General features: G+C 39.4%; 1 protein-coding gene and 1 long non-coding RNA gene across 4 annotated transcripts in view; one reads left to right on the forward strand and one right to left on the reverse strand.

Moving 5' to 3' along the window:
• Positions 1-1005, reverse strand: part of cdin1 (CDAN1 interacting nuclease 1) — a 50905-nt gene extending 49900 nt beyond the window's left edge. Inside the window, exons 1-2 of one of the 3 annotated variants that reach the window (XM_020614043.1) lie at positions 750-1005; positions 342-469 (exon numbers count right to left, since the gene is read on the reverse strand). In XM_020614043.1, the coding sequence (XP_020469699.1) occupies positions 342-469; positions 750-752 (131 nt within the window). In that variant the 5' untranslated portion in view covers positions 753-1005. The remainder of the gene's footprint in view (positions 1-341; positions 470-749) is intronic. The other 2 variants (XM_020614044.1, XM_020614046.1) reach the window with 2 other exon arrangements.
• Positions 1006-1295: 290 nt separating this feature from the next.
• The window catches only part of LOC109968049 (uncharacterized), a 39953-nt gene continuing 17257 nt past the window's right edge, over positions 1296-23991 (forward strand). Inside the window, exons 1-3 of the long non-coding RNA XR_002276041.1 lie at positions 1296-2048; positions 2484-2512; positions 13232-13405. This is a non-coding gene — a long non-coding RNA (uncharacterized LOC109968049). The remainder of the gene's footprint in view (positions 2049-2483; positions 2513-13231; positions 13406-23991) is intronic.

Raw genomic sequence — 23991 nt, forward strand, 5'->3', positions numbered from 1 at the left:
GGCTTCATTGAGTTATAATGTGCAGCATGTGGTAAATGATTCTCAGACACAGTAGTTTGATGTTCACTCTGTCTAAACATCCAGATCATTTGTTTATTTGGCAGTATTTTCTGTATTTGGTTGTATTTTCTCTATTTTCAACACCTTTCTGTATTTGCAGCTGTTATAAATACTACCCTTGTGTTATCAAAATGTTAAAAATGTTTTCCTAACCTACTGTTTTGTTTTGTGTTCCTGTTTCCTAAGTTGCCGTGCATTGAACTCTCAAGACCACTCCACACAATAGCACATGTATAGGAAGCACACTAAATAAATTCAGTCCACGTTATGCAGCCACTTACTTTGGAAATCTTTCTATCAGCATCTTCATACATTGGCGGGTGGGCCTCAGTTGTTCAGTCCATCTCACAATCTCTTTATATTCAGCTCTGGACAGTCTCATCTTCCTTTTATTAGCTGCTGTATCTATCTGTACAAACAAGTAAGAGTCTAATTAACGCACACTCCCGCAGCAAGCTCATTTTGAGAGGTAAATAACGTGTCAGGTGACTATCAGCTGTCAAAAACAGCTGTGCCTGCATTGCTAACCAAACTTCGCTTCAAATTGTAGCTAACGCGACGCACTGAAGGCGTATGATGACATAAAACATACTGTCTCATCTTCGAAAGATTACTGCATGCCTATTTCATACAACACATTAGCAAATATGACACTAAAACAATAAATAACGTATAAGCTAATTGCTTACCATTTATTCCTACTACCAGTGTAGTCAATAGCTTCCCGCTAGGAAGTTGAAGAGGTGACTTTTGTGTGAGTAGTCTGTTGATTGGCCAGTTAATCCCATGAACTGAGTATACCGGCAGATGATTGGTTACTTGTCATCCGGGGGGCGGTGTCCAGCTAAGATTACTTACTGTGTAGACTGAGATAACGCTGCGTTCTCAACACTGTCTGTAGGCTATAAAAGCAGGTAGCTTCAAATATAAAAACATCCCTCTGTTGCATTTGTCACGTATCTTGCAGGATTAAAAAAACCCCTCATAATTACATGGGGGCGGCTGTGGCTCAGGAGGTAGAGCGGGTCGTTTCCTAACCGGAGGATTAGCGGTTCGATTCCCGGCTTGTCCAGTCAACATGTCGAGGTGTCCTTGAGCAAGAACCTCCAGTTGCTCCCGGTGATGTCACCGGTGTGTGAATGCGTGAGTGCCTGGGAGTGTGAATGGGTGAATGGCCGAATAATGTGAAAGCGCTTTGAGTGTGCTGTAAGAGCATAGAAAGGCGCTATAGGACCATATAAGACCATTTACATACGTATATACATATGCGTTTAGGAAAGACATTCGAGGGAGAAGAGAGTGACGGAGAAACAGGCAGAGGGAGAGAGGGGGGAGCGCCATTCAGGATGTGTATGTACAGTACTGTGGTTCTGACAGCAGAGACATTACAGCGCAAGTGCTGTAGGTTCCTATAGCCTAGTTTTCTGAAAATGCTGATCTCTCACTTGTATCCTTACATGAGTGCTCTTTAGCTTTGGCCACAAGGTTTATGTCTGGTTTTGATAAGTAGCTCATTGTCTGATGTAACATCAACTGTTGGCCTGCAATGGAAATTTCAAACAAGCAGGATATTTAATTTAAAAAAGATATTCCTTGCTTTCCCATAACTGTACAATTTTAGTGGAGTAACTCTTTAGTTCTGTTTTAAAGCTTTAAATGCAGCTAAATTGAAAAATCTTCACCTAGAGGCCCAGTTAAGACCGTGTCTTTATTTTTTTTTTGCCCACCAGTTCAGCAAAGATTAGTTTTCAATTGAAAATTTTGCCTTACATGACATAATTATTCACCAAGTTGTAGGCTACTGTTACAAGCATCACTGATGTGTCTATACTGTATTCTTTCACTTTTCACTGGCTCTGGCCCTGGAGAGAATATTGGAGAAGGCATTCCCCTAATTATTTCCCACAACCTGCAAGAATTTTTGTGGGCCATCCGTAGCCAGCCTCTGGGCTCCAGAATCATCAACACCTTGTACCTCATCAGTGAAGGTAGTGTTTTAAATGCCCCTGGCAGAAATATGCAAATGACACCACAGATGATGGTATAGGCTGCTGTAGAGTACTGTAGAAAAGAATTTGTAAATCATTCAAGAATAATAAGGAATTTAAAGGATAAGTGATTGCTCTGCCACTTATAACTCCAAACTGCTTGAATTTCAATAGCAATAGCTGTCTATAGTAATAGCTACCAAATAATTGTTACCAACTGATAACTGATAGAGAAAATAGTCAATCCTTGATTAATGATTTATTCTCTATCTGGAGTGTTGAATTTAGACAACGTGGAGATCTCTAAGACCTAATTTGTCAAACACTTCCCTTGAGATCAGTATAATTTTACTATGACATTATTGTATAATTACTCTCTGAGCAGTGCTAAATCTCCTAATAGATTTTCTCTTTACCTTCTCTTTTTACATACAGATGCTGGGAAGTCTCAAAGTCCATTTATGGTGAGTTTCATTCTGGGTTTGTTTTTTGTATACAGCATATATTTAACCCTGCATTATAATGTAAAAGCCTATGTGAAATAGTTCCATTATTTTGCCTGAAAATGTGAAAACATCTCAACTGAAACGGCATTATTGTCTGCAAGTCTGTATGACGATATGAAATAATTCTATTGTAAAGGCAAAGATTCTTTTGACAACAGAATTGCTGGTTTCTTCCATTGTGGATGAACAATGCATTGGTGAGCAGAAAGACTCTCTCTGACCTGTGGTGCATCAGAAAATAGAGCTCATTGTTGTTGGGCAGTGTAGTATGATGTCTGAGATGAGCTGAAGTCTCGGACTGTGTGCTCACCGGCACAGTCCCTGGGTTGGAAAGGGCTGTGCACTTTGTGGTGGCTACAAAAGGGAGCTGTGTAGTGGGATTGGTATGGCCAGATAAGATCAGGGCCTTTGAGGAAGTCTGGTTTGATTGCTACAAAGGGCTGAGGTCAGGGGCAGGAGGAGCAGTTTACTCATCTAGGTATCACAGGATCAGGGGCTTTGGTGGGGAGCCGTGTGTGTAATAGGTATAAAAGGATCAGTGTAATGTGATGGTATAAAAAGATAAAACTCAGAAAAGGGGTTGGAGGGCTGTACACTGTAATGACTAAAAGCTAGGGGATCAGAGATTTTGTTGTGGGTAGATGTCTCCTCCTGTGTGTGTTTGTACTCCAATTTGTGCACACACCCTTACACTGAATTCGTTTTACTTGTGCATTCTTGATGGCTATAAAAGCCACAGTGGGCTGTGATGAGAGCTTAAGGAGGTAGCGAGGCAATAGAGGGGATACAGGGAAAGGATGCAGGGGAAAGATGAGTGCTTTGGAGCTGCGTGTAAACAGGGCAGTGGTACACACCGTGCCGTTAACCAGCTGTGAAGCCTGCTCACAGTGGGAGATGAATTTACAAAGGATGTCTCCCTCTGATATCCAGGAGACGCTGCACTGATCTCTGCTCCACTGCTCCCGGCACACCATTGTAGTGCTAAGCACTGTGCCACTAATGGCACTTATATACTTTAATGCCTGGAAAACATTTACATTTTGCTTGCAGCAGAGGGAAAGTGTGTGTGTTGTGGAGGAGAGAAAATGTGTGTGTAGGAGAGAAAATATTTTTTTTAATGACAGCATCTTTCGTTCATGAATCTAAGAGTTGTGAGGTTGTTTAATTGCCTTTACTCATCATGCAGTTTAAGAAAATTGCAACTCCTCCAATTTCTTGCAAGTCCCTCCTAAACCATACCCAGTAATATTACTTACCATACAAAGAGAGCATTTTGGTACACTAGGTCGTCAGCATTACTGTCATAATATTTCTTTTTTTTTTTCCATTTGTGAAGTCAGTGACTTCACTCCTTTGCACCACAGAATCGCTGTCCAATCATCAGGGAGTCTGGGATCTCAGCTCTAAAAATCACAGTTTAAACATGAGGCAAGCCATAACCAGGAAATGCCTGTAGTATTAGCAAGGTATCAGATTCATGCATTTTCCCCCTGAACAGCTTGACTGCCCCTGAAAATCTCACATCCATATTTTACATCACAGGAGACAAGACACATGTGTTTCACCCTAGCTTTCAAAGCGGTTTCTTCCATTTATTTTATTATCCTTTAATGAATTTAATTAGACAACATTCAATTAAATGCAACTGTGCTCACCCCCATAATATGTGCACGCATGCATGTGCTAACACACATGCACACATTTGGCTGTAAATTGCTCAAAACAACATATGCAATTTCAACAAATTTACTGGATTAATAGGGGATTGATAATATTTTGGGATTGTATTTCACTCTAAACGGCTGCACGCGGAAACAAAGGCTGCAGCCCAGGCTCATTAATCATAGTCAATGGGTTGCCCGGGTGCAATTTGCATGTCCGAGGTGACTGCACATGCTGCCGTTCGGCCTAGGTTGCTGGATCTGCCTTGATTTGACTAGACTGTTAACGCTGCGTCAATCAAGGATAACCCAATAACAGTGTGACAGAGGAAGATGGGGAAAAAAACATTTTCTCCTCATTACCCAGCAGTCCTAGCCCCCCTCCCTTCCCCTTTCTGCCAAACTTCTTATTTTAGTTTGCACTAATTACACTGGCCTGATGAAAAAAAAGCTACTATTTTGTTATATTTGTTACTGATGTATAAATGTATGATGTATTTTAAGAATGATGCATTTTAAAATGTTTAAATATTTTAAATATTTTCCAATATGTGACTATGTTTTTAAAGTATATTAATGTCTTCTGATTGTAATATTTTTTTAGTTCGAATGATATATTACTTAAAAATCCAGCCTTTTTGTCTTTTAGAAAATTGGGGAAAAATAATGACTTTTATGTATAAAGAAAACTTTTGTGATTCGTCTGCTTTTTGTCAGTCACAGTTTGGAGCCTCGCTAAGCCATTTTAACTGCAGATAATTGGGCTGAGACATGATGCAGTGAAGTTCAAAATGAAGCACAGTTTCACAAAGCTGTAATCTCACCACTGGCTCCATACACTGAATTCTAATTATTTCATCATGAACTTTAAAAACAAAAAAAAAGAGGCAATGTTTTAATGGCTTTTTAACTCCAGAAGAGCTGTTTGTGTCTTTGTGTGTGTATTTGTATGGATGTATGTATGTGCATGAGATAGAAGTTGATACTTGTGTGTGCGTGTGTGTGTGTATGTGTGTTTTTTCTGTGTCAGACACCCACCATCACCCCACACAGACATGTGAATGTGGCTTGTGTCTGGGCTGGCCTCTCTACCTAGCTCGGCTGCTGTGGCTCACGCTGTGTCGTCCCCCCCTCCATCCTCTAATGTCCTGGAGGCATTTTTCTCATTATCAAATATTGTTTGATGTCTTTGTTTCATGATGATTAACCATGGTCACCAAACACTGGTCTGGATTGTTTAAAATTTAATTCTGGGGCTCTGAAGTACCTGCAGAGGGGCTGAGTGGTAGGGACACCCGTATTTTATGTATGCTATTTTTCACGCTGAAATGCAAGAGGACACACATTGAAAAACACAATAAATCCTGGAGGAGAATCATTAGTGGAATACTAGTGGTTTTTATGACCATTGTTATTCAACACTGTATTGAGATGCAGTAAATTATTCTGTTTGTTATGGTTTTATGGATTCAGTCCCATTTTCAGAATAATTACGTTGTTCCTCATTCCGCATAAATAAAACTACTCTCTATGTACTTTTCTTTGTATTTAAACATAAATGTAAATGCCACATCCACTATATATATTTATTTCTCAGCTTTTCAAAATTAATTTTATTTGTACATATTTGTACATATTATTTGTGCTCTGACTGCACTAACCATGTTTGTATTTCTTTGGTAATTTGAACATCATAAAGACAAACATCTTGCCTTAGGAATTCAAGATTTATGACTGAATCGACATTGTAAGCAAACAAATAGGGAAACAACACTCTCCCCTAATGTCAGCATGTCAAAACTATATTGAATACTTGAAATATTTGTGTATCTAAGGCTGAATAGCAGCCATTGTATCGGTCTAATGATATTATCCTTTGAAATTTGGAGTGAAAGAAAAATGGCAGAAATGAGCAGTACCATTGTCTGCCCCATTTTATTTAAACAAATTGCAAGAACAGAGAGACACAGACTGAGGGAAAGAACAAGCAACAGAGAGAGACAAAAAGAGAGAGGGAGAGAGTGCTCTGTAAATGAAAGGTTATGCATCATCCCATGTGTTTGTATTGTCAATAACTGGAGAAGGCTGTCAGGAAAGTGGGGAGATAAAGGTCAATAACTCAGGCAAATGTGTTTGTATTTGTATACTCCTGCTGATAGCATAGCAAACGTCAGGTTCTGTGTCTGACACCCCACAACAATAACACAAATAGTGGGGCGAGCACTAGAATAGTCATTATTATTGTTGGTGCTGGAAATGAGAGGGAACCTCAGCACATGGCTGTGACAGCCGGTGCAGTGTCACTCAAACGTCACTCCATAATGAAAAACACTGAAGATCAGAAAAGGCGATGATAAAATGTAAACACAGAGATTATGCTACTGGATGATTTGGATGTTTGCCTTATTTTCCAGTCTCTAAATAAATTTGATCATTAACGTGTTGTTTTGGAAACCCTTGAGACAAATTTAAATACTGAAATAAATAGGGCTGTTAGTGGTAGTTTTTTTTTGTTTGTTTGTTTTTTACATGAAAATGCATTGTCAAGAATAAAACTTTATTATTTCCTAATTTATGATTCAGGCATTCATATTATTAATAACAGACTAAAGATGTGCTATTTTTCCTCAGACAAAATAGCAAGTAAATAAAATTTAGAGGATTTGTTTTTTTTTTTCCCAACACAGGGTCAAATGTCATTAAAGCTTAATTTATTTTTCATGATTCCTATATGCGTTCAAGTGTTATTTTATTCCAGAGCCATTTAGTGTATTTCTCCGTGGCCTTGAGTGTAATAAATGTGCAATTAACAGAGTTAACTAATTCATGAGGAACACTGTGAAACTAACGAAGGGCATAACTACTGTACAGACGCTGCTGTCATTGGTGAATATTGTTATTGTTCTGCTTTTAATTGCTGGAGGAGGAGGAAGCGTGTTTTGAATTTATGTCCTCAGTTACCATAGCAAAAAAAAGAAACACTGGTTCCCTCCTGACAGATATATCTAAAGTCAGAGGTATGTGGAGGTGTTAACTTCTCTGGTTTCACCAGTCACCCAACAAATGACCCTTTTTAACATACAACCCAAAGAGAACAGATATAAGTAGTAATACCTCAAGTAGCAGCGTGAAATCTTCCATTCATCTTGATCTATGGTCAAAGAAAAGGTCCCTGTATTTTTGTGTCTCATTAACACTTGGGCTTCCTTTTTTATACTTGATATAATTTCTGCTATTTTAACTTTTGTCAGTGCAGAATCAGAATTATATCGTGCGCTTCTTTCTGTAGGAAAGTGCAGTAATTAAAGCTATAAATCATTTAAGGCAATTTTATGGCTGAAATTTGGGCCTTTCATTCTGTGCTATAAGTATATTTAGGTTTATACTTGACAAGCTTATTTTCTGTTGAATCATCAACGCACAAACCTACAAAATTTGCAAACATTGTCTTATTGTTGTGAGCAGATAAAGCAAAATGTACTTTTAGGAAGTGTATAAAGTCCATAGGGGAAAGTGGATCCCTCTCCCTCTTGTCACCCTCTCCCCAGTCAGTTTGTTTGTTGGCAGTGGAACCTCGTAGTGGTTTACATTACATATGATTATGTAAATCTAGAGCTGTTCCTGTGCATTATGGGCCAACGCATTGTCAAGATCTTTTCTAAAGCAGTCAAGTAGCTATTTCTGAATTCTTTTATTATCTGAGAGTGCAACAAAGAAAGTCTTTTGTTCACTGTTTGCCACACACACACACACTCAAATTCATACACAACCACACACATACATGCACTCTGCTGCAGTCCATGACTTACTACTGTCCCCTAGTGGTGCTCAACTTGCTAGTCTTTCATAACTTTCTACGCTTCCATTCACCTGACTTCTCCCTGTATTTGTCCCGCTCCCCCTCTGAGTGCCTTCTCTCTGCCTTATCATGCTCAAACATTTAAAGGGTTGATTTGTTGTATTGTATGACAGAGAGCTCCAATTATGCATTGCTGTGTCCACAGTGGCTTTGCCTTCAATGGAGGGTGCAAACAGTGTCAACAAAAACAGGAACCCTGATGTTTTGTGGCTATTGTGAGGCCTGAGCTCATGTCAATAAGGGACTGTTTAGTCAGAGTGCCACACCGAAACTGCAGTGAGAATGTTATCAGACCTGTGGAAATAGGGTGTGTGCATAATAATGCTAAAATGTAAGTATGATTGTTTGGACAAGTCCAACACCAATGCACACAGGGAACAGCCTTGTAACCTTGTCACCTTTCTACACACTTTTTTATTTCTTAGCATAGATACACAGTACTTAAAAAGAAACAAAAGCCTTTTTGCATCTGTCACTGTTTTCATCCCATTCTGTAGTTACTTCTCAATTATTTGTTCACCCTGAATATTTTTAGCAAGGTCAAAAGACCACTCATTTATCCTTGTCAGCACTGAACTGATCCTCCATTCCCTAAACTAATAGTATGCATTTTTATACTTTTTATTTTCCTTTTCTGATCACTGTTATTCCAGCCCTAATTGGTGTGATAACCTGGAACTGTGCTAATAAACAATAGGTGAAAAGGGTCAGTCTTCACTGGCGGGTGCTCGGACACAAACAGTCAAGTCGCTCATGTCAGATGACCAATTATGCAGGTTATAGAGGATGGCACCTCTGTCTCCAGTGCCCCGTCCCTCCTGGGATAGCACTCCAACGAGCAAGCTATCACTCAAACCCAAACCACATTCATTCATTAGCCTGTTAAGATGGGCATCAATTATTCATTAAGAAGGTGGCCAGTGGATTATTTCTGTCAGCACTAGACTGATTGTATCAAAGGTTGATTATGGCTTGGCTGATTTAGTCTGGACTATCGCCTGTGTTATCAATCAATATCAAATATAATGAAATTTTAAACAACAAAGTTCATTTAAATTTTTGCTAAAAACATATTATTTTGATTCATCTGTTTTTGAAGTTTGTCAAAATCATCATAAAAAATCATCAACATGATTACATATTTTTAATAATGCTTGTTATACTGAAGAAGACAGCAGCATTGAGAAGGGATTGATCTAATTTCTCATATTTCTAATTACACAGCATCATTCAGCCAAAGTAAACTTTATGACATGACACGGCGTCTTCTTAACATTTGAGTAAAACATATTCACCACCTTTGCTTTATTCTTCCAGCCCCCCCTCTAACAGTCTTGTGTTCACCTCTTTTTCTTTTGTCCATGAGATCGTCCCCAGAAATTCATGCTCACAACACTCTGTAAACTCTTTTTATTAGAATGTTTAAAAAGTCCTGTGGGGAGCTTTAGAGAAACTCTGGGACAGGGGAAATAGTAAAATAGTCATGCTAAACTGCACGACTGACAAAGCCTTGGCCGAGATCACTATATGGATTAATCCAATTCAGTTTTATCCTATGGGCAAATTCCACCATAAACCTTTTGCGTGTTAGATACATCATGTATAATATCTTACAAAAAAGTGCTTCCCAATAAGCTAAGTAGTAAATTCTTGTATCTTTTAACTTCTTGTAAATTTTTATAGTACTGATATCACAAAAAAAATCACTGAATAAAGTTTGTTCATCACTGTTAGGGAGTATAAAAGTATTCCCATTATTATGTTGTCTATTAATAATACAGGTGATTGGCTTCATTTGTGTGATTGCCTGTTTATTTGTTTACAGTTGCCTCACTGGCACATTTGTCATAGAACACAAATCGTCATTAAAATAAAACATATTATTGTTTTCTTGTTCCCTAGCGCAGAAATGCCTGCACATTAACCTACTTCTTTCTTTCTTTTGTTCCATGGGATACCATTTGAAAGCATAACAGTGCAAAGTACCATTGAAGCAAACAAATTGAGAGTGAGGCAATGTTTTAGCAAATACAGATGGAGTGTTTGGGAGATTAGTATCCTGTTACAACACAAAGCAGTGCACTTCAGTTTTATGTTTGCAGGGTTTTTCAATGACAAATTTGACCTCTGACTTGAGAAAGATAAGGCATATAAATATACACAATATAAACAATTTTTTCTTTATCAATAACATTTTAGGACAGGTTTTGATTTGTGTTACTTTGCTTGGAACATTTTCATTGTGAGTGTGTGTGTCTATGGAATATTCAGTAAAATGTATATGTGCACGTGTCGCAGTTTATTCTAATTAGTGTTTATAAGTAGAAGTTTTATTTGGATTGTGTTTCATCATATGAAAACTCTGGTGGCCGTGCACATATTTCCTGTTATTTTTTTGCAGTGTGATGTTCTTCACAGACGTACAGCGTGCGCACAAAGCTGCACATACACACACAGAAGTAAAAACTGGTCAAAACACTAGATCACTCATCTTGGTATATTTTGTCTCAGCCCCTTCATCAATTCTTGCAAGTGTTAAAACAATATCCAGGTGACATGCTGTCACACACTGTTGTCATCATAGGTAAGACAAATTCATAAAAAAAAAAAAAAAAAAAAAAAAAAAAAAAAAAAAGATGGGTGTGTCGCTGCTTTCAAAGTCATAATGAAGGATAAACATTGGGACTAGGTGACAGAGCACAGACCTTGGACCTGGCCCGCAGCTTTGAGCCACAGCAGACACATGATGCAATGACAGCTCTTTGAGAAGGTGTGGGAATTGATTCTTGCTCAGTGTACGGAAACTGTCTTATAACAGCTTTTCTTGAGAAAACATTAACAGTTTTTCATTTGGATCAAAGTGGCCATCTGGTTAAATTCATATACAGTAGGCTATACCTTATTCATGCACCTCCTTTACTACTCTCAGTGGATTCACTTAATTTTCTGTCTTCCTTTTCCCCTTAGGTTTGTGCAGCACTTGCAGAGTGAGGCTCTCTCAAGAATGTGTCTAATTTAGTGGCTAAGAGGCAGATTTATACCTGTGCTAGTTATGAAGAAGGTTGCTCCCTGAGAAGCCCAATGACTGTTTACGGGCGGCCCGACAGTGCCTTAGCAGATGATGAAGCACCTGCCAGAGTTCCTCCACGTCTGGTCCATCCCTTTCGGTCTGTCTGCCTGCCTCCCTTCCTCTCACTTTCTTTTCTTCTTTCACTCTTCCTTCCTCCAGTCTTTCTTAGCCTTCTCTCCTTCCTCGCTCCTTTCTGTCTCCCGCCCTGTTCTCACTTTGTTGCTTTTGTTTCTTTTCTCAGCAGAGCCACATCTCCTTCAGTTACCATGGGGTTGTGCATTTTACAACCATTCCCACTGCTTTCCCCAGAGTGAACCCATCTACTTACTCTGTCTAAGAGTTTTCGTCTCCATGTCCCTCTACCATACCTCCCCTTTCACACACACGTACTCAATAGACAAATCAAAAGCAACACACATACACACACACATGCCGGTGAACAGAACTGTGGTCAGGTTTTGTTTATGACAGGGAAAGGCAATATCGAGATTGTTTCAGAGTAGTGTCATCACATGAAATGTATCGCTGTCAGGAGTATGTTTATACTGTATGTCTGGGCCCTTTGCTGAAGCCATTTTGGGAAACAGAAAATATCATATCATATCATATGACCTTCCTTGTTATAAAAGTAAACTATCAGCTGTAAATCTGATACAGAACTACAGCAGAGTCTGTGAAGAGAAAAGGAATGGAGTTCTCTATATGGCATAAAGTTCACCAGAGAAATAAAACCAGCTGTTTCTTGCAGTACATTCTAATGAAGATGTTGCAAATTAAACTTTTTTGAAAAATATTTATTGATAGGTTGATGTATATAAAATGTATTTTACATATCTTTTTTTAATATACTTGCACTGTTGTAGTTTCTCTTTCAAAATTGCTGGCAGATTGTGAAAACACAGCAGTAGTTTTTGCATCTAGACTCATGTTGAATAGCTTTGTAAGTTGGGAGAATATGACTGCATTTTATTTTTTCCTATTGTAATTTCAGCAGTTCTTTTATTTTATACAAAAGCAGACTTCCTTGTACCTTATTTATATATACATACATACATACATACATACATACACATATATATATATATATATATAGTGTTTTCACTAGGAAACACTTGGTTGCCTCAAAATGTATATTTCCTGCAATAAATCACTATTTAATGTTTTATAGATCACAAAACACATTATTTATGTTTCTCCTTAAGTCATTTAAGAATTAAATCATCAAGCGCTGACCAATTCTTGGTCACAGTACTGTGGCTCCAGTTCTTCTTTCTCTTAAATATCCAGGCTGCATTATACTCAATGGGCCGTAACTCGTTAATGTATGTGGTATGATTTTGCACCTGTAATTAAGTGTCAGTTTATAAACACACAAACACTAATAATACCCAGAGCTTTTCTTGGCAGGCCCAGTGGTGGCAATAGCTCATCCATCAATGTCCCTAATGAGACTCCATATAGACAAGTCAGTCGAGGCTTACTGGTCCATTCAGTCTTATTTTTCATGCTCACTATGATAACCGCCCAAATCCCTAGTAAGATGATATCAGCCAAGATGCATAAGATGTGTGTCTGTTTGTGTGCAAGCCTGTATACTTACAGAATCTTTAAGTGTGTGTATTAAAGGTCCTGTTTAAAGTTCCCATTGATGTTAATGGCATTTTAGTGTTGATAACATTAATCATTAAGTGTGAGGTGGTTAATATGGCTACTGTTTTCAATTTCATCATTAATAACATGATACAGAGACACTAACATGAGGAGCTAATGAGATGTCATAGGTCATTTAAACCAATCAGAAGCCACCGCAGGACCAAACAAAGGCCTTGGTTGTGCTACAGTGTGCACTGGGACAACACAACATGTAAGGGAGAACATAGCTACAACAGCAGTAAAATATTTAGGACAAGCTGAGACCAGAACAGAGAGGCCTTTCGCCTCTCTTTGTAGACATCTTGTTTACAGTCTCAGCAAACCTAACATTTCCCACTGAAGTTCTTTTGCAGGTTATGAGTGATAATCTTCTTCCAGTTTGTTTGAATCGTAGATCTCTTCTCCCTCTCTCTTTCTTTCTCTGTCTTTCTTAGGTCGCAGTAGCAAACAGCATACGCTGGCAGACATGTTGAGCTGACAGAGAGAGATCTACAGTTTCAGGAGCTAAGGCCCTCGTGCTGTTGGACAAATTTCATGCTCTTGATCCTCAAGTGCACCGCAGCAGAGACAAGGTTTGGACAGGGCCTGGGATCCTGCAGGGATGGGAGGTGAGTTCCAAACACAACATTTACAGTATCACTGGGAGCGCTGATGACATTTTGAGAGACTTATGATAGTAGAGGTCAGTGGTCCTGATGGCTAGGGTGCTGATAAACAGTATGTCTCTGTCTGGGCCTAACCTCGATCTGGCACTTGGAAGCAATATACAAGCGAAGGAAAGTCTATAAGCTTTGCAAAAAAAGAAATTCTGTCACCAATGACTTTCATGAACATCAGTCTGAAAAGCAAGCTGCTAAGTGCTGATTAGTTTGCATGTTTGGAGCCAATGTTATTTTCCTTAGCTATGAATGCATTTATTTTGTACATTTTTGTCTATAAAATATTAAAGAATAGTGAAAAATGCCCATGCACAGAGTGGCATCCAAAAATATGAAGTTTTACAATCATATAAATCATATTTTAGGAGCTAAAACCAGCAAATTGGCATTTTTGCTTGATATAAGGTTTAAATGATGAATTGTTTCTCAAAAATGTTGTTTGATCAGTCAAGCAATAGATACAGCTTTAGTGCTAAATATGATGGGGTCTCTTACTTTATACTGTTAAGCAAACACAGTGGGTGAGGTGTGAAGTCGTACAACAAGTCTTGATGCTGAATGCAATAGCGTAGCCCTCCCCCAAGACCCCAAATATTTTATATATGTTTGGAGACTCGCTGATGTTTTTTGTGATTGGTGTCACTAATGTGACAATACGGAGACCACTATTGGAATGCTCTTTCGGCTCCTTGAGAATTTTTCGTTATTTCTGTGCATGTCAATATCAAAGCAACAGCAGTCACTGTGTCAGCAGGTAATGACAGAGGAAGTGACGTCTGACAGTTATGGCTTGCCAGTGCGATTGGTTCCATAAGAGCAAAAGGAGGTGGCCACGTCTCAGCACTAATGGAGGAGGGGAAAATGGCCGTGGTACTCTTGTCAGCGTATTGTGTTTTAAATCTAGACAGTTGTTGTTGCTCTTGTAGGCCCGTAATTTTATGCCATTAAAAGTGCCAAGGGGGAAAGAGAGAAAGAGTGGTGGTGGTGGAGGGGGGGCGGGCTCAGAAGTGAAGCAGTAGTAGGGCTTTTCTACCTCTTGTTCCCTTCATGCCTGATTCCCTGACACTTTTATGCTGGAAACTTTTGGCATTTCTTGAAAGCATAAAGACTAGTTGGGGCTTTAAAGTCAATCATGTTGGCTTGAATTACCCAGCAATCTCTGTCAGTTAGTCCCTTCTCAGCTGCTACTCCACGAGATGTGTGTGTGGGGGGTGGGATGGAAACATGTGTGTGTGTTTGTGCATACATGTATGATTCTCTGTGTACATTAATGTGCATACTGTAAGCATAGGAGAACTCACGCCTAAGTGCCTTATTGTATGTCCAGTAGAGTTGCTGACATATATATTCACTTACTATCATTTTTAGAGGAAACTAAATGTTTAGAATACTTTAGCAGAGATTTAACACAAATCCTGTGGCCAAATTATAAAACCCTGTAGGAATGAGCAACTGACACTTCTTTATGAATTGCCGCTAATCGAAAAATGTTGGCAAGAATTACTGTCACTTGTACTGATTTGTATGCATGACAACCTTTTTCATCTCAAATAATACTAGTCCCCATAAGGTCTTTACATTATGGGCAAACATTTGCAATTATGATGAACTCCACCAGTTTATCTCAAAAGGAACAGGTTCTTTCTGATGGACAAGTAGACATTTTAATGAAATAAACTGCTTTGAGCTGATCAAATAAAGATTGCTCCACCTCAGGGCACACTCAAATTAAATTATCAAGATGACTGCATGCATGCCGCTCCCATTAATTCAGGTATGGTAACTGCCTAATCACACTGCAATTGTTCTATATAGTATTTGTGACACAACTACTGTAAACTGTTGGTGATGTCCTGCGTCTCAATTCTCTCTCATGAAGGCTAAAAGCCTCATAGATTTTCTTTTACTCCATTCAGAGGGATGGACTAATGCTAAAACCATGTGCTGTCCCTAGAGGCTAAGCAAGTAGACACTGCGTTGCATGAGGTTTTATGCATGCAGGTAAACATGGGCCCAATGGCTTGTCAGAAGCCTGTGGAAGGAGCCCAGAGTCCTCTGCCTTAAAACAATGTTGGTGTTGGAGTGAGAGGGACTGTGAGTGGCAATGGGAAACACCTGTGCTGGGGTGAGCAGCCGGGCATGCTGGGGGAGCTGGGGGGTTACCACTGTTAAAAGAGGAAGTGAAGGCAAGAGGGAGATTTAAAGCCAGTAGGAAAGGCCACAACATCCTCCCCATTTGCTGCTGAGAAGTGGTCTAAGGAAATTAGTTACAGTAATGTCTTGGTTGTTGCTCCTTAAATTGCAACACAAGTGCACGTAGTAGAGCCCAAGTAAAGTAAAGCAGATACATTAGCTGAGACTATCAAAATAATAGCTTTGGATATGCTGGAGGAAATACGGTGGAAAACTGAATTCAGAAATATAACTTCAATATTCAGCTACATCTCTCAGTGGTATTTTTGTGCTGATATCTATCCTCAAACATTTTCTGATGCGATTTGAATTTAAATTTAAACAAAACTTCCCATATTAAAATATTTGAGTAAAGATTTGGCTCTGCTGTGACAATGGCAGGGGGGGTTTTGCATTTAGTCTCTTTTTTATGTAGCAGCAGGCTCCAGAGGCCACAGTGCTTTTGGCATTCATGAGCTTATGGCAGTATTTCAGACAGTCTCCACACTGTGGAAAAGTGGCCTTTTCATCTTAAGTTCATATTACTGTATTCTGACTTTTTGTTGGCTTATATTGCTTTAAGATATTTTAATTAGAAACATTTTAACCTTTTAGCAATCCCAGTTGCTTATTAAACTTGCTTTGTATGTGAAACTGAGGATCACATTTTTTAATATCTATCACTAAAAAGTTATCATTCATGTCAAAATATGTTGAAAATGCCTTTGCCATTAAGGGTCTAGATATGCATGTATCAGTACAAAATCATGCATTAAGTCATTTCTTTATGCAAACTGTGTTAAGGCAGATCATGCAGACACATCAGCTTTATTGGTTTTTAAATAAACCGAGGCTATGAAGAAGTAAGCATTCAGCATAAACATGTAAATCCTAAAGTGTAACAAAGAGCACATGCCACAGCAACACTTTTCCAGCTCAACATCTTACCCTGTTGTATATCCATCAGCCTCTCCTCAGCGGCCCAACGCTCCACCCCACAAGTCAGGTTGATCATTCCATCTCCTGCTTCTGTATCCTGAGGTGCCTGCTGTCAATTTATCAGACTCTTCCTTTTAATTTCATACTTTCCTCAGTGTACGCATCCATCCAACGTGAGAGGGTTCAGAGCATAGTGGTGTGAAACAGGCTGATGCGCAGCCCACAGCTGGCAGGGAGAAGCTGATTGCGATGAAGTAATGATCCTTTGAACAAACACAGTGTAATGCACACACTGTAGTTCTTGCTGTATATTTTCTACATGCATGTCTATATTGGGTGGTTTCTGGTGTGTGTGATAGTTAAATGTGGATTATATTTTCTGTATAGTTTTCAATCAGATTCCAAAATACAGTTTAATTTTCATAATGGATAATAAGCAGCAGTAAAATTTGCAAGTTGTGCTTCCTGCACACTAATAATATGCCCTGATATAATCTAATATACTCTAGTTTAGACAGATACCGTGTTATAAACCAGTTCTGGGACCAGTGTAGGTGAGCATAATACACTGCACAACAATTTAATGGATATAACAATATCTGTGTTCTGAACTGACATTTATCAGTGATTGAATCTGGTATTCACTCAGTATTATAGTCTGTAAAATACATGCTGATAAATGAGAAATCAGATGTATTTTAGGAATCAACCATGCTATCAGTGGATTATATTTATGTCAGACTTCACTGGCTTCATTGCTCTTCCACTGATGCGACTGAAATTTGAAAATAAAATAAATGATTACTATACTGATTTGACATGTAGAGTGTCATTAAGTTTAATCTTAATTTAGGACTCCCAAAGCTTCTTACCATAGTCCTCTCCTCATCTCCTCTTTCCTGATCTTTTTCTCTCTCTACATCTAACAAAATTAATTACTGTGTGCTTTATGTTATGAAGGTGTCAGGATGAAATGATGAATGGCTTGTAATATCAAAAGATTAAAGACAATGCAATGAAGGACACGTCTGCTTACACTGTGGTAGCGCTTACATGCAGACACATGTACACACATACAGCGTGCACACAGTCTCTGGGGCCATTGATATCTGGTTTCATATTTGATATTAACTTACTGGGGGAGCGATTATGGCCACAATGTTATTACCAGTGGTAGAGGGGCATAATAGAAGTGAACTTTTCAAAAAGGTCCTTATAATTGCAGCCTGAGCCCTTTTTGATAAAATTTCATATTGATATGTACACTGGTCCCCTCATTACAGCTACAGATGGAAAGAGCATTTCAGCGTTCTTTAATGAGTGCTGTACCAGTGAAGGTCATCTTAATGGGGTTCAACTTGTTTTGAGCCAGAGGTAATATTCTAATGAGAAAGAGCCACTACACCACTATAGTAATGTTGTAATTGCACCTATGAACACCATTTTATTGTTGCCTGTGCAATACTATTGAAGCCCTTTGTTGTCATTTGCAACATCACTTGTCCTCTTTGGTCGAGTTTGGTGGTCCAGCCGAAACTCGGTACGTGCATACACACACATGCAGATGCACGCTCTCTCATTACCATATTTCAGATCTACTTCACACACCTTCCGATGTTTATTGGAAGCTACAGTTAATTCATTGTTACTTACGGGTGGAGGGACATTGGAACCACCTAGCAAAAAGAATGAATATTAATCTCCATACACAGCAACGTGGTGGAGCAAGGACAGATGGAATGTTTGTGTGCATTTGTGTATGTGTTGATACTGAGTTTGTCTGAGTGCATGTGTGTGTCCAAAAACAAACCTTTATGCCTGAGGCAGTTTCTCCTCTGATTGCATATTGCAGTTACAATGTGTATTTATATATGGATTTTTCTTAATATTGTTGTCACTAAGTAGCATATTTGACTTGTAAATAGAGATTAATATTTATGAAATAGACAAAGTACTTCACCAGTTTAGCAAAGCACTCCTACATTCTCAGGCTCATGATGGATGGACAGAACCAGAGATGACAAAACCTGGTGTCTACATTACCCACAAGGAAACTTCACCACCCACAGTTCATTCAGAGATTTTGAGTGTGTTATTCTAGTAACATAGATTGGAATATGCAAACTAAAATTAGCAGAGTTCCCATTTAAACAAATGCGGTGTAGCTAAGTCACAGATGATGTACGGAGTGCAGAGAAGAAGTAGGCCATCAGTATATCTGATTCAGCATTTCTTCAGCTGCACTTTTTTCACTTGAGTCACGTCCCTGAAAAACTGTCCCACTGAAGCATGCTGACAAGACAAATGAACATGCAGACTGCACATGGTGACCATCTGCGGTTGCTAGGTGGTTTTTCCTCCATAACAACCCTCACATTAGCTCTGCAGTCAGTCACCGCCTCCATTTAAATTTACACTAAGTTTTGGTCCAGTAGTCAAGTTACAGCGAGCACTTTCTGAACCACTAGGTGAGTTTGTTGCAGTTCCATAGCAAATAGGATTATTTTGATTATTTTAAACCTTTGTGATAGAATGATTTTAGCATTGGGCATTGTAAGTGGAAGCGCCACATATAATTTCTCAGATAGAAAAACATGGTTTCTGGAAAAAAAAGGAGTAAAAACAGTTAAACATAAACTAAAACAGAGTGAGATTTTTCCCTCCCTTTTCCTTTCTGCACCGTTATCCGTGCTTTGTAGGTCATGTCAGCTTAAACAGGATTCTCAAATATTTTCAACATGACCTGTATGCACGTGGGAGATGCACAACAGAACCAGAGGTTAAAAGTCATGCAGTTTTTCCCTTTTTGAACACCAACATAACTTTCAGAGTCACAAATCATCAGCATTCGACTTCCCATCCAAAACAGTTTCGGCTCAAGACAGTGATGAACAAGATGTAACCTAAACTTATAGTGTGAAAGCTTAGGGGCAGAAACTCTTTGGGGAATTAAAATAAGCAATTTGTCAAATTTCATTCAAAGCACTCAAGTGTGTAAAAGTGTAGATGAATTTCATCTGTCTCCTCTGTCTTTCACTGACTGTAACAAGAGAGTGCAGAGGAGTGAACCTGCTCTGTACAATTCAGGCAGCTGTGAGAAAGTATGAGGGAGTTTTAAAGGTGATAAAAAAAAAAGAAAAGGCAGTGAATATCATCTTCTAGATATGACAGCCACCTCGCTTTCCACAGGCTACATCCGTTTTATTGCATCTGGCAGCGAATTAAGGCACGTGTTTGAAAAAAAAAAAGGACAATGAAACCCGGGGCTAAGACCGCATTCAGCCTGACTGCTTTCTTCCTTCCGCACTGACATTAGACTTTGATTCTCACATGAGATCCTCAGATGATGATGATGAACCATAAAAAATGATATAGCTCAATAAAAGTACAAAAAGGCACGAGTTCATAAAGAGGACCTGAGGGGCATGTTAGGGCTGGTTTGTGCCAATGCATCCCTTCTCCCTCTGCTAGCTTTTAGAGATGATTACCTTAGATATTTATGGATGAAACATTTTTGGCAGGGTTAGTGTGGCTGGATGTTTGTGTCTGCTGGTTCCTGGCGGGCTGATACTGTAGAGTGGCTTTGCTCATGCCATTTTTACTGTATTAACCAGTTAAAATGAGGGACAATTTAGTAGATTTGTCACAACTGTCATCATCAGATTTGAAATACCCTGGTGTTCACCTCAATAATAGGTTGGGCTGGTCAAACAACAGTAATGCCCTGTACAAGAAAGGCCAGAGTAGGCTCTACCTGCTGAAGAGACTTAGGTTGTTTGGAGTACAGGGGACACTCCTGAGGACCTTCTTTGACACAGTAGTGGCATCAGCCATCTATTGTGGAGTGGTCTGCTGGGGCAGCAGTGTCTCGACCACAGAGAGGAAGAGACTGGACAAACTGATTAAGAGGGCCAGCTCTGGCCTGGGAAGTCCCCTTGACCCAGTGCAGGTGGTGGGAGACAGGAGGATGTTAGCCTGCTTCAGTACGATGGCCACCCCATGCATGAGTCTCTGACCACACTGGGCAGCTCCGTCAGTGATAGACTGAACGTTATCACAGATCCTTCCTTCCTGTTGCTGTCAGGCTGTACAACCAGCACTGCTTTGAGTAGACACCCCTTACCTCCAATATGTAAATATGCAAATATTATTCTCTATTTGTCTATAATGTTAATACTTTGACCATTACCTTTCTACATTTTCCACTGTGTGCCTTGTTTACTTTCTTTTGCTGCTGTAACATCGCAAATTTCCCCATCATGGGACTAAAAAAGGTTCATCTTATCTTATAAATAGCAATGGAAAAAAGCCTAGTGCAATATATTCCTGGTGACAAAATCAGAAACCTGACTGATATTGACACAACAATTGAAAGGACAAATGAGACTGTGTTTTCTTGGTCACCTTGAAAGTCTACATTGGAGTCAGTCCAAAATATAGACATAGTCACATGCGTCTATATATCATAATAAGGCCATGGAGATGCATCGTGTTTGTTTTCAATACATTGTGGAAAATCAACTTTTTCCTCTCCTGTATTGCAAGAGTACAGACTAAAGAAGGCAGGCTCTAGTGAGCACCGGCTCCCTCCTCTTCACGCAGTGTGTGATGTGACTCGAGCCGTGTGATCTCCACGAGAGAAAACCCCGATGCATATAGGAAATAATCAGGGCAACACAGGCAGGGTTCAGAGGAATGCAAATATTTTCAGAGCGCTTAAAAAACAATGCCACACACATGCACACCACCAAATACATACCCCCTCTCACCCTCATACAGACACACATGTACCCACACATACATCACACAACAGAGGAACAAAAAAAACAACAACAACAACAACCAGCCCCCTGACAAAACTCTTCCCAAGTGCATTTGCATAAAACATTAAGCTTAACAAAATGATTACACCTGACAAGTTGAGTTGGAGGAAGAACATTGCCAGTGGCAGCCGGTTACTTGCAGATCCTGCAATCATTCTCTCGTCAAGCAACTGTTTCATGGCCGCCTTTGTAGGCACTGTCACGCTGCTGCATCGTGATTAATCCTTCCCTTTTGTTTCTCTTTTCTCCCTTCCACACTTCTCAGTCCCTCCCACAAATCCAATAAGTTGCCCTTAAATCAGGTTACTCTGCACCTTGCAGATAGGCGCATTGTGATGGATATGCCAAAGTGCATGCCAGGCAGTGCGTTTTTGTGCAGAAGCACTGTGAAATTGTACAGCTGTGATTCTGCATTATGTTGCTAAGTGTTTGTCTTGTAATGCAATTAAATGTGCATGTACACCGCCCCCACACTCCCCAAACTATTGTGTGCTTTATTTAATAATTTTATATACACTCTTTTGTGACATTGCCATTTAACCTGAGGTAAAATAGAATAATTTAGAGGAGTATTAAAAGAATAACTTTATAGTGTTTGCCATAGAGAACACAAGCTGGATCATTTTAGAAAAAAAGATGACAATCAAAACATTAATATCCTTCTCACTCATATAAGCCTGCTGAAAATTCCTAGCTCTGACTACTTTGCTGAAGGATAGCTCGCAGATAAAGAAAGTGAGAGATTATTGCCTCCTTTCATTTCTGCCCCCTGGCAGCGGAAGGTATGGTAATATGGTTTTTGAATATTTGCAAGCATAAACTTAAGAAATGAGTGCTGATAAGGAGTGACAGCAACAGAGGCAGCAGAGATCTTTAGCATGACAGGCGATGTCAAAAACCCTGGTGACGCTGTCACTGTGACAAACTTTTCAAAGGAACAATGCGCACACACACACCGTTATTGAAGTGAAGCTGCTGCAAGCCTCTCTGACAGTGTTGTTCCAGCAGTTAAAAAATGGAAACATCACCTAATTATGCACACCAATTTTTTTTTTGAATACTTAGGCCTACAAACTTTCAACGTATGTCAATATACTTTGCAGAGTGCCTGGGCGCACAGGCGCATTGAAAGATTTATAGCCCAGATTAATCCTGTGTAATGAAAGATTTCATTTTGAATAATATTGAAACTATTAATTCAAAAATATATTTTTTTGGCCCGAATAAAAAAAAAAAATGTTATTTCAACCTCAACCCAGTGTTTTTGTCCAGGACTTGGCATTGACCTCAACAAGTGTGAGTGTTGTTGTCGTTTTTTAATCTCTACATACTTTTATTAGTAACTCTGCAGACTCTGTCATGTTTGTGAGAAGCCATGAGGATTGTTACTTTCAAAAAAGAACCAGCTGGCCCATTGTTTAGGCTCTGCCAGCTGTGTCTATTTTCATAACCTATTTTCCCTTTGTTCAGCCGCACCTCCCTATAAAAGTACTGTACAGAGACAGGAAGACACAAGTTCTGTTTCACCGTTTTCATGAACTCTTAGCATTATGAGAGCCTAATGTTCAGCTCTTCAGTCTTGGAGGATGTGTGTCAGTGTGCATGTGTGAATGACTGCGAGGAGGAAGGCAAAGTCTGTAATCACCTAATCCAAACATACACTTGGGGAATCTCATTACTGAACCTAACAGTTCCATTTGAACCTTATCTGGTTTCAATCAGTCACCTCTCGTTTGGAGCGAGGCGCAGAAACTTGATTCCTTTTGTCTGGAATTCTCTGCTATCAGACGTCTCCTGTTTGTCTTGTCTATCACTTGTCTTTTACAGCTAACTACATTTTAAATTCACCATCAGCAGCGTGCAGAACAACCTCAGTGCTGCTTCTCGTCATGTAGTTTGCAAGTAGCTGTGTATGACATCAGCGGGTTTGTATGTGCAGAATGGACCCCCCATCCCCCAATCCACATGCAAACGGACATTAAAACGAAACCTGACCCTGGCCCTGGAATCTGTAAGGTACTGCTTTTTTCTGTCTTTTCTTTTTTCCTAAACAGGGAATCCTGCAGCTCTTGTGCGTGTGTGTGTGTGTATGCGGTGTTAGAGAACTTATGAGAGAGGTCAGAGAAAGGTGAGCAAGAAGCAACGTCAGTGACAGTGAGCGAATTGTCTCAGGAATCCCCAGATTAAAAAACCTTCAGAAGGTTGAGAGTTGCAGATAATCACAGGATCTGGAATTCACAATAACAAGCTGGTCATATATCTACCTGTCTCTGGCTTTTCCTCCCTGAGATGGCCACAGGGTCAACCAAATGGCTGCATTCCATCAAAGGCTCTTTTTTTTTTTTTTTTTTTTTTATGGCTTCTGAAGGAAATCCTTAACTCATCTGCCTCTTTCTCCACCTACCTACCCATATTTTTTTCTGCCATATATATTTATTCTTGTGTTTTGAGCACTGACAGTCAGAGTTAATATGTGATGGTGTCACTCTATCATACTGTGCTTTAAGTTTTGAAAAGGGACTGAAAATGATGCTGAAGGGCTGGATCACTGAGCTAGACTAAAACCCCGCCACTACAGCATCATAAATGTGGCTCTAGTAA

Source organism: Monopterus albus, unplaced genomic scaffold (assembly GCF_001952655.1).
Source record: "Monopterus albus unplaced genomic scaffold, M_albus_1.0 scaffold141.1, whole genome shotgun sequence".
Lineage (NCBI taxonomy): Eukaryota > Metazoa > Chordata > Actinopteri > Synbranchiformes > Synbranchidae > Monopterus > Monopterus albus.